Source organism: Eucalyptus grandis, chromosome 5 (genome assembly GCF_016545825.1).
Source record: "Eucalyptus grandis isolate ANBG69807.140 chromosome 5, ASM1654582v1, whole genome shotgun sequence".
NCBI classification, from domain to species: domain Eukaryota; kingdom Viridiplantae; phylum Streptophyta; class Magnoliopsida; order Myrtales; family Myrtaceae; genus Eucalyptus; species Eucalyptus grandis.
Genome location: NC_052616.1, coordinates 51,529,740 through 51,548,037, shown reverse-complemented (window position 1 = coordinate 51,548,037; position 18,298 = coordinate 51,529,740). Strand labels below are relative to the sequence as shown.

Sequence of the window (18,298 nt, the reverse complement as noted above, 5' to 3'; positions counted from 1 at the left end):
TCATGTCCCTCATCCTAATATAAAAGGGTTAATGCCACATAGAACCTTAAATTAATACATTTGTGATAAACTAACTCCAAACTAATTTTTTTATCACCAAAAACCCTAAAATGGTACACATGTGACAAATTCCTAAGTTTGGTGACACGTGATAGTTAACGGATATATTTTATGATTTTTTGCTTTATCGTGGTGTTAATTCAATTTAACAAAAACTAACAACGAGTAAATTTATCGCAAATTTACCAGTTTGAGGCTTTTTTGTAGTTAAAAAATTAATTTTGGGTAATTTTACTATAGATATATCAGTGGGGTATTCATGATGTTAATCTATTAAAATCCGAATTGAATACGCTCTCAATAAGATGAAAATTTTACTCTTTTTGCAAATTGAATACGTTCCCATTGTAAAAACCAAAGGTAAGCTTCCATGATGCAGTTTTCCCAAACCGAACCCGCGCAAAACTCTCACTTTCCACGCCCTTTCCCTTTCACCGTGTCCAACCTAATCTAACGCCAATTCACGTGAAGCGCCAGATCCCCCTTAAGTCTTGACCTCTTCTCCAACCATCATTTGACCAACGTAAGAAGACAAGGAAGTGTCCTTTGCTTCCAAGTTTCAACATCCCAATTCCCCAAATCCAATAGCAAAGCATCCAATCCAATCCCATCTAATTCCCAAAATTCATTTTTATCCAAGATTAGACCGTTAATTTGGACGCCAATCTTTGTCTAATAAGAAGGAGGACAACCTAACTATATCCCCATCAAATTGTTGAATTGGATAAATGTAATAGTTAATAGATATATCAATTTAGAATTTTACACTCCATTTATTACATATGTATTGGTTTGTGATTTTTCATGATATTAATTAAATTTAACAAAAACTAATGTATGGTAAATTTATCACAAATATGTTAGTTTGTGATTTTTTTGATAACAAAGATAAATTTGTCTATACCAATATAGAAACTATCAAAAAAAGAACTTATTTTATTTTTTTTTTTTGTAAATTTCTGATAAAAAATTAATTTTTGTTAAATTTGTCATTAATGTATTGATTTGTGGGTTTTTGGTAATTTTAACTTTTAATTTGATGCCTATTAGTTGATTCAAATTGTAATGATTTGCGTATTACTATTTCATGTATTAACCTTTAAGATGGGTTGGGGGCGAAGCGGGGATGTTGATCACGTCCCTTGTCCCAATATAAAAACCAAATCGAACACGTTCCCAATATGATGATAATTTTACATTTCTCATCAGTCAGTTTTCCCAAATCGAACCCGCGCGGAACTTTCACTTTCCACGCCCTTTCCCTTTCGCCATGTCCAACCTAATCCAACGCCGGTTCACCTGAAAAGCTAGATCACGTTTTTGACCGTTTCTCCGACCCATCATTTGACAAACGTACGAAGACAAAGGAAGTGTCCTCTGTCTTCAAGTTTCAACATCCCAACTCCCAAATCCAAAAGTAAAGCGTCCCATCCAATCCAATTAATCCCATCTAAATCCCAGAATTCATTTTTATCCACAAGAAATAAGGGGCAACCAATTCCAATATTAGACAAGGAGGGCAACCGAACTAACTAATCATATCTCCATTCTACATGGCGACGGTTGGACCTTCATATAAAATAATAATAATAGAATGATATGTCTGTGATAAATTTATCTAAATTAATCACAAACTAGTACATTTGTATCAAAATTTACCCTCTATTATCAAATTAGACAACACTTGTTAGTTGAGAAGTATACTAATTTAGAATTTTATATTTCTTTTATCAGAAATGTACTGGTTTATAGTTGATATTAATCAAATTTAATGAAAATTAATTAAGGGTAATTTGTCGCAAATGTATCAGTTTGGGATTTTTAATAATTAAAAAAAAAATTAGTTTTGATAAATTTGCACAGTGTATACTAATTCAAGATTTTTGATGATATTAATCCATATAAAAAGCAAATTGAATACGATCTAATTTTACTTTTTAGGCAAATTGAATACGTTCCCCATATAAAAAACCAAAGGAAAGCTGTCGCAATTTTCCTAAATCGAACCCGCACATTATTTTCACTTTCCACGCCCTTTCCCTTTCGCCATTGTCCAACCTAACCCAACGCCAGTTCACGAGAAGCTAGATCCCATTTGACCTTTTCTCCGACCATCAATTTGACAAACGTAAGAAGACAAGGAAGGGTCCTCTGTCTTCAAGCTTCAACATCCCAATTCCCCAAATCCAAAAGCAAAGCAATCCAATCCAATTTAAATCCCAGAATTCATTTTTATTCGCAAGAAACAAAAAGAGGGGCAACACATGCCAAGATTAGACCATTAATTTGGACTCCAATCTTTGTTTGGTAACAAAGGAGGCAACCTAATTAAGTAACTATATTTCTGTCTTACGTGATGATAGCTTGATCGTTATACCATGAAAAAAAAATACTAAATAATTATATTTGTGATAAATTTATTCTCAATTAATTTACATTAAATTTTACTATCAAATTGCCTGAATTGACATTACTATTTATGATTTTACTTTCCTTTTGTTACGTATTAACTAATTTATAGTTCATTGTGGTATTAATTCATTTTAATGGAAACTAATAGATGATATATCAGTTTGAGATTTTTAATGATTAAAAATGTTATTTTTGGGTAAATTTATATATATATCGGTTTGTGATTTCATGATATTTCATATAAAAATTTTTAAATATGTTTTTTTGATATTAACTTTGCCGTGTAGGGCCAAGTATAAAAACAAATTAAATATGTTCTTAAATATTTCAATTTTACTTTTTTTTTTTGGGTGAATTTAATACATTCCCAATATAAGAAACCAAAGATAAGTTTTCATGGGCCAGTTTCCCAAATCCAACCAGCGCAAAACTTTCACTTTCCATGCCCTTTCCCCTTCCATTCCACCATGTCCAACCTAATCCAACGCCAATTCACGCAAAGCTAGATCCCATTTGACCTTTTTTTACCATCATTTGACAAACGTACGAAGACAAAAAGAGCCTCCTCTGTTTTTTTTTTCAAGCTTCAACATCCCAATTCCCAAATCCAGAAGCAAAGCATCCAATCCAATCCAATCCAATCCAATTAATCTAATCTCAATCCCAGAATTCATTTTTATCCGCAAGAAAAAATAGGGACAACCGAATCCAAGATTAGGCCGTTAATTCAGACGCCAATCTTTGTCCGATCATAAGGTGGGCAACCTAACTCCGAATCCCAACATCTCCGTCCTACGTGGCGACAGCTGGACGGTCGGCGCACCAGCTTGTCCGAACGGACGGCGGGCGCTTTCTGGGCCCCACGCATTTAGCCACCCCAATCTTGGAGAGAGATTCGTCACGATCCTCGCCTCCCTTCAAATCATCCCCACAGCGAAAGAAAAAGGACAAAAAAAATAAAGAAAAACACGAAATTGCTTTGTTTAAGCATTCGCGTCAGTGCGCAGATGGGCATCAAAAGGAGATGCCTTTTTCATAGAAGCTGCGAAGAACGCCTTGAGAAGGAGCAGCAGCAGGAGGAGGAGGAGGAGGAGGAGAGAAAGGAGCGAGACCCACGAGAATTTGAGGTCGGAGGAGCCGAAAGTTGCCTCCTTTCTGGTGGGTAGCGAGGTTGGGGAGCTGGGCATTGATGGCGGACGCGGAGAAGATAGGGGGAGCGAGGGAGGGGGAGGGGGAGGAGGAGGAGGAGAGGCTGTTGATGGAGGGGGTGACGGTTCTTGATTTCGACATGCTGTGCTCGACGGTGGCGCTGCAGACGCAGGGGAAATGGAGGAAGCTCGAGAGCGGGGAGGGGGATGATGAGGGGTTGGAGCTTGGTGGTGGGGTTTTCAGGATGTGGGAAGGTGAGGTTCTTGATTGCTTCGAGGACCGTCGTGTTGCCCTTCAATCTTCATGGTTAGTTCTAGTTGTTTATCTTTTCTTTTGAGGATCTTATTGTTGTTTAGTTTCTGTTCGAGAGAAGATAACATGAAGTATTGCGAATTGATGTTGCGATTTTCGGTCTGCGCTAACGAAAAGATGGATCTTTTCGTTGTTTCCGGGGTTTCGGGCTTGAATTCAGCTCATGCAAAGAGGAGCTCTTCTATTAGGGAAGCAGTTCTTTCTTGGGTTTGCCTGATGAATGATTTTTGCCGTGAAAGGACACTTTTTCTTTTTTAATTTGTGGAATACTTTTCTTTTCTGGGTTGAAAGAATTTGTTTGCAGAAAATTTAACTCTTGTTGGACCGAGTCCTCTATCTTGGTTCAGCACATGTTTTCTGTGTTTTGACTTGGGGAGTGGGACGGCTTTCGCTATTTTGACCTTTTTTGAATTGGACTATTCCTCTGTCTGTTTTTTTGTATTATGAACTAATAATATTGTATCTTTGTCAGTAATTTCTGTAATTGGTTGTGCAGTTGTCCATGCTACAGATTTGGGAAAAACATGAAGCGGGCGGGTTTCGGTTCTTGCTTTATGCAGGTAAATCATTGAGAAGGATGATCTCTCTTCTTTTCACTATGGTGAAGCTTCTCTGATTAGGCATAGTTGGTTTTCTGCTACAAAGCACCTTTTGGAGACATTTACATAATAGGGTATCAATAAAGCAGATTTTTGAAGTCCCTTTCATTTGTCTACTGCAATCACGTTCATCATGATGTTGAAACTGTTGAAACTGTAATTACAAGCTGACTTGACCTTGGGTTCATCCCCATGCATAGTCTAAGTGTTGTCTATGATTAAACATATTTTTTTCAATTGGATTGCATATGTAGTGGATTCCAACGTGAGTACAGTGACATTAAACCTAATTTATTAGCTCTCTTGGCTGTGGCGTGCCTTTCTTGAGCCAAAAATGCCAATAGTTGGTCTTAGGGGTATAAAGGAGAGCCAACGTGATTTACACAAAAAAAAGGTCTTGGAATGTCTTCTGTATCTTCTCACTCTAATTGTAGTCTGAATGATGCTTTATGCTGATATGTACGTTTTCTTGATGTTGGAGCACAAGCACCTTGTTGCTGCCTTGTTGGCCCACGTTCTTAGTTCGCCTGTTGAGGAATTGCTTCAGACATGTATAAGTAAATCTCTGTCAGTCCGACCTCATAAATTCATATTAATACTGATTCGTGTTCAAACATGTATAAGAACGCAGCTTCCTGCCAGATCTGCCATATGCTTGACCGGCAGCTTGTGAACTCTCAAGATTTAGAAATCTTGCTCTTCTCTGGAGAGGGAGCTTTGTACTGATTTGGTTTTATCATTTGAATTGCAGGGAACCTTCCACTTTGTTCTTGCCTTCTGTGCATTTTTCAGTGTGATTGCTTTTGCAGTAACCAAGCGACCCTTATTTATCTACTTAGCAGTAGCTTTTGCCTTCTCACTTGGAACTTATATGGGCTTATTCCGTGCACAAATTAGAAAGAAGTTTAACATCAAAGTAAGTGTCTCATTTTTGCTTTATGTCCTGTCTATATATCTGCTATATTTTCCATAATTGTACACAAAGCTTTTCCAAGGTATATATGGTTTCTCTTGTGATAATAATAATTATTTATATGGTTTCTGTGGATCTTTATTTCTCTTCCATTTAATAGCAGTTGGTTCTTCTTCAGTGTCATACTTGACACTATGAAACTTGCTATGGGATAAAAGTTTGCTATATCTCTGTCTTCTTGCTTGAAGTTCTCTAATATGTTAGAGAGCTGTATATCCGCCATCTTGACAAAGTTATCTTCTACAAAGTCGGTAGCAATCACGTAGAGCAGCCTCAATCTGAAATTTTCCATACGAATGCTTGTTTCCTCTAGTTCGTCTGCTTTCGTTGGATCTCCACCTCATGATACAGTGACATTTGAGAGTTCATCATTACAGTGGAAGCACACTGTAGGGTAATAATACAAGCAGGGTATCGTTAATTTCACTTATTTGAACTATGATGTACAAAACTATGATTTTCCTTTTTTTCCCCTTATTTTTTCTCTCTGCTGCAATGATGACTGCTGTCTCTCATATTTTGCTTTTCCTGCTGATGCTTTATTGGACTTTTTGTCTAGTTCTTTGTCTGATCTCACCCACCGTGTTCATGCATTCGATTTCGAAATGAGGTTTGTTGTGCAAATATCCCTGGACAGAGAGGGCCCTCTAAAGTTTACCCTTAACTTGGAACTTAATTGACATTGTAACAACCATATTCATTGCTTTTGTTACCCTTTGGTCAAGTATAGTGGTTAAATGTCAATTTGCCAGCAGACAGGGATGGGCCAGCCCAATTCTCTCAATTTCTGAAACCATGACAAGCATTGATTGACTTAGTTTTTACTTAAAATAAGGACGCTTGGGAATAGAGACATATGAATTCTAGTTTCCGAAATTTTTAGGCCCTAGAGACATATATATTGTAAGTGGCACAATGAGGTCAATGATCATCAATGGAGGATTTGAAGTTATAGAGCTGAGATCTTGTGATCTTTTGTAATTTGCATCTACACCAATTGTTTCTGAGTAGCATGATAGTCGTTGAGGATGACCATACTCCATAGTCAGTGGACCCCTGGTCACATGGTTGCTGCAAGCAACAATGCATCTCACGATCATTGCTGGAATATGAGTTGGGTTGCCATCTAGCCGTGCGATTTGAGTTGGTGGATCTCCATGATAGGTCCGCTGCTGTGCCAAGAGCCATGACGGTGCCCAAATCCGGTAGGAAGGTTGAAAATGTCAAGTAGAAATGATGGCTTGGCTTAGTGGTCCAAGATCCAGGGAGTTTTAAGAGTCATGATCCAAGAGCCAAGATCAAGATTCACTTGATTGATCTCCATGTAATTTGAGAATTTGGGGATGAAATTGAAAAATCCCTTTGATGGTGTGGCATTAATGGTGGTCCAAGATCCAAGAAGGTTTACAGTTTCATTTCTTATTTCCTGCTTTCAATCATACCCACTAAATTAAAGAACAAATAAAAACACCCAAAGAGTTACGTATTTTTTGTTGAAGTCAGGAATCATATAATTCACTAAATTGCTATGCATATTAATGTCTCCTCTCTTTTCTATTCCTTCTATTTCCTTTTTTTTCCTTGTCATAATTTCGTTTGACTTCCCTTCTGGGCTGATTAATGTCATTGGATCTATTTTTATTTGTCAATATTAATGGACCTTGACATTCAACTTCTTTGCTGATCTCTTGTTGCAGGGCTCTGACAGCTCTTTGGACGATTGTGTCTACCATTTTATATGTCCGTGCTGCGCCTTATGTCAGGTAAAGTTTCTCCTGAAATCATGTTCAAACTCCATGAAATTGGTTCAGCCAAATTTCTGCACAGACAGTTGTTTTTCACGTGTTGCTAATGGGAAGTCTACGATTTTTTTTTCCATGTTCTCTGCCATTGAGCAGGAATCCCGAACTTTGGAGATGAACAATGTCCAGGATGGAATTTGGCATGGTCGTGGCGACACAATATGTGTGGCTACTTACAATGAAGGAAGCAAAGCAATAATTGAGCTAAATTCAACCCCTGTTTCCTTAACCAAGTGCCCCGACCCTTGCACAATGCAAAAGGGTATTACAGCAGGCTGAGAATTTCTCAAACCACATGAGAAGTTGTAATCTTCTGAACCATCGGCTGGGGTTGCAGTCAAAGGATTGTCAAGCAGGCTGTGTCAGTGTGAAACCCGAGTTGCGCGAGTTTCTGGTTGTAGTCATTGAGGAGGCATACAGTGCAGGCCAAGCGATACGGCAACCATTTGATTCGGGTGGAATGATTTGAGAATATGACGTTTGTTCATTATACTCAAGATTTCTCTCGGTGTATGTGTAAAAATCGATTGCCCAGCAATGCATTCATTCTGTTGATTGAAAAAGTTCAATCCTTGTTTATGTGGTGTGCATCAGTCTGTTGTATGGCGAACAAGTTCATCAATGGTGTATGTCACATCGTCAATCTGGGGAGTTGCTTATTTGAGCATTCATCTTTTTTGGCTTTGAGCTTGCATATTGTTGTGTAAATTCTTGTTTTTTCTTTTTTTTTTCTCTCTGATTGTTTAAGTGTGATGAATCAGGAGTGAGCATGGTCCGGTTCCGGGTAAAATCGGGAACCCAATTGGTCCTGCTTTGGAATCGTCCTACCGAATCAGCTGGTTCATAGATAGAACGTGGAATCTGTCCCCTCTATATTTATCCTTTAGCTCCTTTTACTTTCTGATCCTTGTTTTTGGGCCAAATTGGATAGACCAAAAGAGGTGTAAAGCTATAATGAGCAAGTGGATTCTGAGCTTTTATCTAATTAACCTTTTTAGTTATTAACAAAATGAGATTTTTGTTAAAAAAATATTATTAACCGGTTCGAAATCAGTTCTATCCTCACTGAGAACTGAATTGAACCTGGTCCTTTTCTCAAGCTACTTGGGTTCCCAAATTGAATTTGGAACTCACCCATGTTACAAAATCTTTCTTAGAGTAAAAATCACTTCTTCTGATTCCTCTTCCTTTCTTTTTTTCTCCATTTCATGCTGTTTCCTGTAAGACATTTCTTGATTTTTTTTAGGTATATTCGCAAAGTGAAGAAGATTTTCTCTCTTCAAAATCAAAAGTAGAGAGAGAAGCCATATGGGAGAAGCTGTACATTACGTGATTTACAAGCATAAGCTTCATGGTTGCTACACTTCATGAACCTCCTTAACTTCTAACTAGAGATCACGCCACCTAGGAGCTTTATAATGATGGAAAAAGCGATTATTTTAGCTGATAATCATATAAAAAAGGAATTTTAGTTTGCATAATTTCCGAGAAAATTCCGGTTAAACATAAATGACATAATAACACAGAATAAAGATAAATCTCAGTCCATCTTGCTAAAGCACGGGCTCCTTGTTCTCGCCTCGGAAAAGAAGTGGTCGATCAGCACTTCCGAGAACTCCTCGATTGATATGTGATTAGAGTCGTACCCCGCATGTCGTTGCGCACTTACTCTCATCACTAAAAGGTTTTAGCTGTCATCCGCTAAACAATGCTTAATTACTTTTTATCGGACATAAGCAATAGTCAATAATCAATGATCTGTATGAAGAAAGTTCTCCGTTACCACCATGGTTTTCTCCTTTAGTTGCGCGATTCCTTACTGGTTGCATTGGATTTGCGAGCTGTCCGAAGTTTGCTTTCTCAAACCCTAATAGACATTAATGCAAAAAAAGAAAAAGAAAAAAAGGTGCCACCTGAATTTCTTAATTGTTGAATCCATCATGATGGAATTCAGATGATCACATTGCCAAAAAATGACATTAGGTATCGAAAGTAATGCACTCTGATGGATCTTGTTGCATTGGGAATATGTGCGCGTTGAATTTGAGGTTTGAAGTGGGTGTTCGCAGATCGAACCTGTACACTCCACTTCCCAGTTCTTTGTGCATTGTGCGCACCAAGCTGACATCATGGAGTGAGAAAGTAATGCAATTTGCGCTGTCATATAATCAATAAGCATGCTAGGGATGGTGGGTGAATGATGGGTTTTGACTATTCCCTAAGAATTTCAGTGGAGAATTTCAATTTCAACCACTCCGCACCTCTCAATTTTGGGCCCCCAGTTACACCCATGAAGCACTCAGATGGTTAATTTCTTGATTTCTCATTGAAATTTACTCAATCTCACAAATGAAACTCAAGTGCCTACTCTTGAGTTATGCCAAAAGAACCCTTAAAAAAGCGACGTAAAAATGCGTGTGAACTTAAGTCCGGCATAAGCCAGGCAGCTAACCTCAGAGTCAGATGCTCAACCATATTTCTGGGTTTAGAAGTTATGAGTGGAATGTCAATCGGCACCTAATTTAATGCATCTCCAACCCTGAACATGAACACACATGTTGGAACCAAAAGGATTTGGAGGGAGAGAGTGTAAACACACAAAGAGAGATTATATTATACAATATGCCTTGTAAAGGCTTAATGGAGTACACACACAAGTTTTGCTAAGCTTAAAACTCTCACACACTCTCTCACTCTAAATAAACTAACGTAACCCTATATTTATAAGCATCTTCCACCGTCTGGACTTCACCGTCTGAACTCTACCGCCATTGTCTTCAACGTGCAAGAGTTGAAGTTGAACTTTTCTTCTTGGTTAAGAGTCAACAATTGTGGGCTACTTTTCCTTCACGTCCAAGTTGCCAGCCGCAAGTTTCTTTGTCCTTCGTGCTTACACTTGCTGCCCACGTCCAGGCTTCATGCATAATGGACTTTCATTATAATATTAGGTGTTGACTCCAACAACACACAATTCAGACCACCTCCTCTTGTCGGGCGTGCGCATTGATTTGAGTCGGTTTTTGATTGATTTGGGCTCAAAGTCAAGGCACTAATGTAATGAATCTCCATACTGGGTTGATGTTCCACGGCAAGTCATGGTCCCGATCCACAAGTCCTTCACGCTTCCGAGTCTAAGCAGTGCTTGAAATTGGCCAGCCAAATTGACTGTTCTCAGCACGTCCGCCGGATCATTACTCGTGGTATCTTTTCTCACGGACGATCCGGTACCACTCCCCCACGACATAAAATTTCCCATAACATGATACCTGAAGGCTGGCATCACTGCTTTTGGTACTCTCTTGGTGCATTTGGTTTTCTGTTAGCAATCACAGAATACATTGGCAAATTGCTTTTCTAAACCAAGTTCAGAAGCTACACTGTGCAATCGCAATGAGTCTTTTTTTTCGCTTCTGTTACTGCCATATACGCAAACTTTCGTCGTTCACCATACCTTTGTCACCTACGAAGACATCTTCCTTTCACAACACGACTAGGTAAACTGAAATGATAGCCATTTCAATGACTATAACATTTCTCTTGATCTCGAGCTTAATCTGAATTAACATGCTCAGTGACTCGATGTTTCTAGCGTCATTCGCCTGGAAACTAACCTTACTCTGCCATCCTCTTCAGATGCATAAGGATCCACTTTGCAGACTATGATCTTCCTCCTTATCCTTAGTCTATGTTGGTAATTTAGGGAGCGTTTGGTAATAGTTCTGCTCCCGAGAACAATTTTTTATTTTTTTTTCAGAAATAATTATTTTCAATTTCTATTCCTTATAACAATTTTTGAGTAAAATAACGTATTTAGTGTTTGCACAAAATTTATATTCTTGGAATAGAAAAAGAACATGAATGCATTTGGTACTACCTACCAATTTTTTTTTCATATTTTAAAAATTTTTTTTTTTTAATTTTTTAATAATTTTTTTGAGATTTTTCTTTTTTGTTTTCTTTTTTCCTCTCTTATTCTTCCTCCTCTAGTTGGTCATTGAGCGGCAGGTAGCGGCGGCAAACGCGGCACGGAAAATGACAAATTAAAAGAGGAAGAAGAAGGAAAGGGAAAAGAAGAAGAAGAAGAAGAAAGAAACTTACTTTTATAAATTGTTTCTAAGAACAAAAAGTTACTTTTTCTATTTTTTGTTTTTGTTTCAAATCTATTCCATAGCCAATTTTTTTTTTATTTCATGGAATAAAAAATTAGCTAACGTTACCAAATGGATTTTTTTTTTTTTTTTCAGGAATTAAAAGAAAAGAAATTGGAGAAATAAGAACATTACCAAATGGAGCATTAGTAGAAAATTTAAGCTATGTTGCAAAAGGATACTCACTGGTTTCATTGATTGCATGCCCAAATGCTCTGCTAACATTTTTATGTACTCTAAGACAAGCATAATATACAAAACAGTCCTATCTTCAAAAAAAAATTATATATCCAAATTTTTTTTTTAATTGCATTAGATCTTTTAGTTCAATTTTTGTACTAGACTAGGGCCTGAGCATTAAGAAACAACCATTTTAATGTCAAATTGTTTGGAAAATCCTTTATCATGTTTTGAAGATGACGAAATAATCAAAAGTTACTAATGTGTTTAATTGTTGAGTAACCACATGAAAGATACACAAACTATTATGCAAATGATGTCCTAATAGGATCGTCTAAAGATGAGAAGTTAAGGCATTGGGTGAAAATGTGTCTACAAGCTGAAGGTTAACTGAGCAGAAAATGAACAATCCTAAAATGAAAAGTTATGGAAGGACCAGAAGATAGAAGCTTGATATAAGTGGAAGTTTGCGGGAGCTTGATATTAGTAGCATATTGCATGGATATTAGCAACGTATTAAATGGATATCAGCAATGTATTGCAAAGTTTGGATATAAGTAGAATATTGCAAAAGTATGATATTATCAGATAGCTACAAAGCTTGATATAATTAGAACTACCGATATAAGTAAAAGACTCAAACTACCCCCAACATCGATCCTGTCACAAACTTCAAGATTATTATTTTGAGGTTTTTTATCTCATCTCCTGACAGCTAATGGTCTTGTATAGATTCCTAATTTAGAAGATCTTGATCGATCATCAATCTTTAAAATTAAATATGTGCTTATATCAATGCTTTAGGAGTACTACTATTTTGAAAGAGTCTCTTCTTAATTTATTTATTACTGCATACTAAACTAACTGGAAGTTCTATTAGTTGTCAACGTAACGAGGGGTGCTCTTGCTGTATGAACAATCAAAAACTTTTGACCTATCAAAAAGGAAAGAAGCAAAAGACACTCATCGGCGGAGCAAAACCATGTTATACATTTTTATTTGGCCAAATATAATGAGACGTTTAGCGAAGATTGGCAGCTGTAATTCCGCCGATGACAGCCGATTGGGTTCCTTCTCCATTACTACTAATAAATTTGTCTTTTCTCGCACGTTATTGTTGCATTGCCCCTTTTTTTTCTGGAGTTGTTGCATTACCCATTGTTAAAACATAACACCGTTAGCTAGTGTGACCAAATTGAATATTGAAAAAAAAGTTCAGAAACCACCCATCTTATTCTATCATTAAATAAATTGAAAGCTCCCACATGAAGTCAAACACACTTGACTATATAACGGTCTTTTTTCCATTTCATGCACACACTCAATTGTTGTAGGTTGACAAAGGAAAAATTACCAATTTAGTTCTAAATCTAATATATGGACAATTCAATCTTAAACTTATACATGTTGTGGAAATGTACCAAAAAAGTCATAAACCTATTGCATTGGTACCAATTCAGTCCTAAATCTTTTAATATCGGTACCAATTTAGTCCATCCGGCCAATTTTGGCTTGCCGGTGCTGACGTGGACGTCGGCCGGTGACCGGATGCTGACGTGGCAATTTTTATGATTTTTATTAATTTTTATTGATTTTTTATTAATTTTTTTCTTTTTTCTTTTCTGCCTCTTCTTCCTGGGGTGGCCGGCGAGCCTCAAATTAATAAAAAATTCGAAAAAATAAAAAATCATAAAAATTGCAACGTCAACGTCCGGTCATCGGCCAACGTCCACGTCAGACCGGCTGCCAAAATTGGCCGGATGGACTAAATTGGTACCGATATTAAAAGGTTTAGGACTGAATTGGTCAAATTGAAAAGTTTAGGACTGAATTAGTACCAATGCAATAGGTTTAGGACTTTTTTAGTACTTTTCCCACATGTTGCAAGTATAGTCCTTAATTTGTCGAAATTCCAATGAAAGTTCTTCCAACCAATTGCCTTCGGAAAATCTCTGACGTGATGGTCCATACTAGACGTCGTTTGGAGTAAAATTATTCACAATAGGCACAGCATATAGGACTATCGAGGATGATTAGATGTATATAGTAATTTTTAGCTGCAATTGATCGGAAATGTTATATTAGACTTTTATGTAAAGGCCTAGTACCGTGTTTGACAAAATTGGAAATTTTGAGACATGATTGACTGTAATAAGTGTAAAAGAACTAAGGAATTTTGGAATGAGAATTCGGTCCTTCATTGTCACAGAAACGCAACATATATACAAGAAGATACAACTATCAAACAAACTTCTAATTAGGCTAAACTACCAAAAATTCAAGTACCACACAATAAAGAGATATGCATACAAAACTTCATAAGTACACGGCTTAAATAAAAGGCCTAAATAAAAGCAGATCACAGCTGCCTTTCCAATAATAAGATAATTTGGCGACTGATGTGGTTATTATCCCAACCTGTCGGTTGGATGTATCACGAGGGCTTGTCTTGGCCTGGAAATTAATGCAAGATAGTGACATCCGCCGTCGCCCTAGCGCAAGTTCATATGAACAAACACGTGGCACGACAAGTCGCTTTGTTTTAGGCAAAGTAGAATTGCTCTTGCCTACATTCCAATCTTTCACGTCTGCTCCCGTCGAACATGTGACCGTGAAGAAGCAGTCTGCTTTAGTTTTAGTATCGCAAAAGTCTCACTGCATGGCCCCACGATAACATGGAATTTTGAGAGCTTGAGAGATGAATGCAGCAAGCCAATTTCTATGACCTCCAGGTAGTAATAAATACAAAGGAAGTGGTCGCACTTCTTGTAGTTGTGGATTCAGAAAGAGATATGGATTGCTTGGTTCTGATTCTGTCTGTACCTCCTCTGGGGCTTGTTCCAAGCTCTCTCCTTTGTCGCCAACAGGGGCCAAAAAGCTCGGCCCTCCAACCTCCCCCCTGGTCCGCGGCCTCTCCCGATCATCGGCAACCTCCTCGAGCTCGGAGATCTTCCCCACAAGTCCCTGGCCAAGCTCACCCGCACCTATGGCCCCATCATCAAACTGGAACTCGGCTTCGTGACTACGGTGGTGGTCTCTTCGCCGATGCTCGCCAAAGAGATCCTCCAGACCCACGACGCTGTCTTCTCGAATCGCACGGTTCCCAGTTCCATCACGGTTCATGACCATGACAAGCTAGACTTGCCCTGGCTACCGGTTTCGCCTCTCTTCCGAAACCTCAGGAAAGTATACAACTTGCATATCTTCTCCAGCAAAAAACTGGATTTGAACCAACACCTTCGCAGCAAGAAAATTCAAGAGCTGGTCGCCTTCGTGAGGAAATGCGCAGATGCTGGCGAGGTGGTGAATATCGGTGAGGCGGCTTTCAGGACCAGCCTTAACGCGGTATCAAACACGCTTTTCTCTTTGGACATGATCGAACCTTTGAATCCAGCTGGATAGCTGAAGGAGGTGGTGTGGCAAATTTTTTTTGAGATTGGAAAGCCTAACCTGGCAGATTATTTTCCCATGCTCAAGAAGATCGACCCGCACGGTTCGAAGCGTCGCCTTAAGGTGCTTATCCAGAAGATGTTCGACTTTTTCGATGGTGTGATCCAGAGAAGGTTGCAGCTGAGGACGGAGAAGGGTTGCGTGAGGTGTAACGATGTTTTGGATTATCTCCTTGATTTAATTGAAGATAAAAATGAGACCCTGGACATCTCCCTAGTCAAGCATCTATTTCTGGTACTGTCTCCTCTATAATGCTTCCCTAATTGTGATAATTATGATATAATTTCTTGGAAAAAAGCTCTTTGATTTGTGACGTGGATCATGCAGGACATAATCACCGCCGGTAGCGAAACCACTTCGAGCACACTGGAGTGGGCAATGACAGAACTACTTCGCAACCCGGAAAAGCTATCAAGAACCCAAGCTGAGCTCCATCAAGTCATTGGCAAAGGCAAGACGATCGAGGAAGCCGATATTTCTCGCTTACCCTATTTAGAAGCTGTCTTGAAAGAGACTTTCCGGTTGCACCCAACGGCTCCTCTCCTTCTTCCTCGAAAATCTGGGGAAGATTTTCCTATAGGCGGTTTCACCATTCCAAAGGGTGCACAGGTTTACATAAATGTGTTCGCGATAGGACGAGATCCGAGCATTTGGGATGATCCAGACAAGTTCGTGCCCGACAGATTTCTTGGATCTGATATTGATGTTAGGGGACAAAACTTTGAGCTGGTACCGTTCGGTGGTGGCAGGCGGATTTGTCCGGGGTTACCATTGGCCGCGAGAATGTTGCTTTTGATGCTCGGTTCGCTCATCAACATATTCAATTGGAAGCTCGAAGATGGTGTTATCCCCGAGAACATGAACATGGAAGAAAAGTTCGGATTAGCCGTCCAAAAGGCTCAATCTCTAAAAGCTGTGCCCATTCCTATATGAAAGAAGAAAAAGAAATGCATGTTCGTGTTAGATTCTACGTAATTATGATTGGTTGTGATGATTGCATCGTCTATTTACAGAAAAAAAAGCGCTATTCAATATTTTGATGAAAAATGCGCATTTTTTCTTGAGTTTGTATCCTGGTAAAACAAAGAGATATTAGAGAGTGATGGTTTTATTGTTGGGCTTAAGGCCCGTCCGCCCATGTTGGGCCTAAAAGCCCGGCCCACAGGATTAGGGCCCATGGACGAAGGGGTACGTTTGTATTTTAGAGAGGACGTATATAAAGGAGGAGAGAGAGGGAGAACGTACCTTTTGGTATTCAACGTACGTACGTCCCTCTCCCTCACTCTCTCTCCAAAGTAGAAAAACAATAACGTTTTTCCCTTCAAGCCGGCGAATTGGCGTCATCGGATCAAATAGGGCCAAATTCTCTTCCTCTTATCGGCGTTGGTGTTTAATCTGTGGCTAACAAGGTACGCCGAATCCGTGGGTGTGCTTTAGGATCGGTGATACGTGTTTTTCCGGGCTTGTCTTCCGCATTCATTTTAGGGGTTCGATTTAGTGTCGAATCCGATTTTAGGGAATCCGTTAATCCCAACATTGGTATCAGAGCCCGAGTTCATGTTTTCTCGGCCCCTTTCATGTTTTTTGATTGAATTTTCGCGAATATAATCGGCCGACACGGATCGGGGCGCAAGATCCCAACACCCGAGCACTGTTCGTCCATTTTTTCAAGTTTCTGTAAGTCGAAATCGATTTCTGAAAACCTAGGGTGAAAGGGCTCGTCGAGACGAGTCCGTCGACATGTCATGCGCCGCCGGGAGATGCCGGACGCTGGCCCACATGTGCGGCCGAAGCCGCTGCGCGTGGGCGCAACGCGCCCAAAGCGCTGGCATTGGGCGCGTGCGCCACACACGCCGGGTCGGCGAACCGGCACGTGCGCGCCGCCGGCCGGCGAACCGACGCGTGCTGACGTCACCGTGACGTCGGTAACCGTCGGGATGACGTCATCGGTGACGTCATCGCCGACCACCGTTGGACAGCCGGTCACCGGCCGACGACCCGACCCGACGGCAACCTGACCCGCATGGAAGCCGGCACATGCCGCGCACGTGCCGGCGATGTCCGCGTGACGTCGCCCCCGCGCATGCGCGCGGCACGTGCCGGCCGACGCCTGCGTGACGTCAGCCCGTGCATGCGCGCGCACGTGCCGGTCGTTCGTCCGACCCGGCCCGACCCGTCCGACCGGCCCGCCCACCGGCGACTTGACCGTTGACCCGTTGACCCGTTGACCGACGACCGTTAACCGTTGATCGGAAAAAAAGAAAAGGGAAAAGAATGTGTTTCTTTTTCAAGTAAGTCTATGTGGATTATATGTGATCCTTTATTTGTTCTGCATTTGTTGCAGGGACAGCCCGCATTTGTTGCAGGAACTATGCCTCCCCTTAGGTTGCGCACACCTATTCGCGCAATTACCGATGAACAAAAGGAAATGCTTTTTAAGCTGATAGCTGAGCTTACTGATTATCGATGGGAGAGTGGTGACTTAATTGATCACGTCCTTGAAGTCAACGGGAAAATTCAAAAGGTCATATGGAATGGTCGTCCTATGCCACAGTCAGAGATAGTGCGATTTTTCATGAACACCATTCCACCAGAATGGTAAGGAGTGTTGAATCGCATATGGGATGCCGACAGAGCTACCTCATATAGGAAAATTGTGATGGATTTTATAGATGATTATTATAGGATTGTTACAAGGGAAAAGATCAAGAAATTAAATAAAAGAGGATCTTTCCCAGTTCGTGTGTTGACTTGGTGTTAGATGTATTGGCTGATCTTTGTTAAGTGTGCTTTGTGGACATCTTATGTAATGTTTACTACCTGATTGTTGTTGATGTAGCAACCGATATGTTAGTTGTATTATGTGAAAGCATTATTGTTTTATTGGATGTTAATTATTGTTTGCTTTCTATTATTGCTGGTTGATGTGGGTAGTTATAGAAGTTTTTGTAGCTTCATAGAATTTATTTTGCATAAGACAATTATATTAATGATAGTTTTAAGTTAGGATTTTTTGAGGATGATTGGAAACTTTGTGACATTTTGATTCTGAAACCTTGCTTGAAATTGTTCATTAATATGATGGGTCTGTGCAAAAGGGATGCATAAATGATAGGCATTAATAATTCGTGCATATATGTCTGATGTGTTCAAATCAATGGCTTCAACCACGAAGAGCATAGTTGCCGAGCTGAACAAATGTGAAAAGCTCAA

The 18,298-nt window shown here is 39.6% G+C and overlaps 3 protein-coding genes across 3 annotated transcripts; all 3 read left to right on the top strand.

Annotated features, from left to right (window-relative positions):
• The first annotated feature begins 3,434 nt into the window (after positions 1 to 3,434).
• LOC104445505 lies at positions 3,435 to 8,001 on the top strand. Its single transcript, XM_010059411.3, has 5 exons — positions 3,435 to 3,927; positions 4,430 to 4,493; positions 5,284 to 5,448; positions 7,203 to 7,268; positions 7,404 to 8,001. Exons 1-5 carry the CDS (start codon positions 3,662 to 3,664, stop codon positions 7,584 to 7,586), a joined length of 744 nt encoding a protein of 247 aa, XP_010057713.2. The 5' UTR covers positions 3,435 to 3,661; the 3' UTR covers positions 7,587 to 8,001.
• A 6,336-nt stretch (positions 8,002 to 14,337) lies between these two features.
• On the top strand, positions 14,338 to 15,037 carry LOC120293999 (geraniol 8-hydroxylase-like). The gene is made up of 2 exons (XM_039313848.1): positions 14,338 to 14,450; positions 14,503 to 15,037. The coding sequence occupies exons 1-2, from the start codon at positions 14,338 to 14,340 to the stop codon at positions 15,035 to 15,037; spliced, it is 648 nt and encodes a 215-aa protein (XP_039169782.1).
• A 97-nt stretch (positions 15,038 to 15,134) lies between these two features.
• LOC120293160 (geraniol 8-hydroxylase-like) lies at positions 15,135 to 16,060 on the top strand. The gene is made up of 2 exons (XM_039311988.1): positions 15,135 to 15,319; positions 15,413 to 16,060. The coding sequence occupies exons 1-2, from the start codon at positions 15,164 to 15,166 to the stop codon at positions 16,016 to 16,018; spliced, it is 762 nt and encodes a 253-aa protein (XP_039167922.1). The 5' UTR covers positions 15,135 to 15,163; the 3' UTR covers positions 16,019 to 16,060.
• The last annotated feature ends 2,238 nt before the right edge of the window (positions 16,061 to 18,298 follow it).

Bases quoted from the DNA above. Each gene is read 5' to 3' on its own strand.
- LOC120293999 (XM_039313848.1), top strand. From the start codon at position 14,338: ATGCAGCAAGCCAATTTCTATGACCTCCAGGTAGTAATAAATACAAAG. The intron at 14,451-14,502 runs GTCTGTACCTCC...TGTCGCCAACAG, and splicing joins GATTGCTTGGTTCTGATTCT to GGGCCAAAAAGCTCGGCCCT.
- LOC120293160 (XM_039311988.1), top strand. From the start codon at position 15,164: ATGTTCGACTTTTTCGATGGTGTGATCCAGAGAAGGTTGCAGCTGAGG. The intron at 15,320-15,412 runs GTACTGTCTCCT...TGGATCATGCAG, and splicing joins TAGTCAAGCATCTATTTCTG to GACATAATCACCGCCGGTAG.
- LOC104445505 (XM_010059411.3), top strand. From the start codon at position 3,662: ATGGCGGACGCGGAGAAGATAGGGGGAGCGAGGGAGGGGGAGGGGGAG. The intron at 4,494-5,283 runs GTAAATCATTGA...TTTGAATTGCAG, and splicing joins TCGGTTCTTGCTTTATGCAG to GGAACCTTCCACTTTGTTCT. The intron at 7,269-7,403 runs GTAAAGTTTCTC...GCCATTGAGCAG, and splicing joins CGTGCTGCGCCTTATGTCAG to GAATCCCGAACTTTGGAGAT.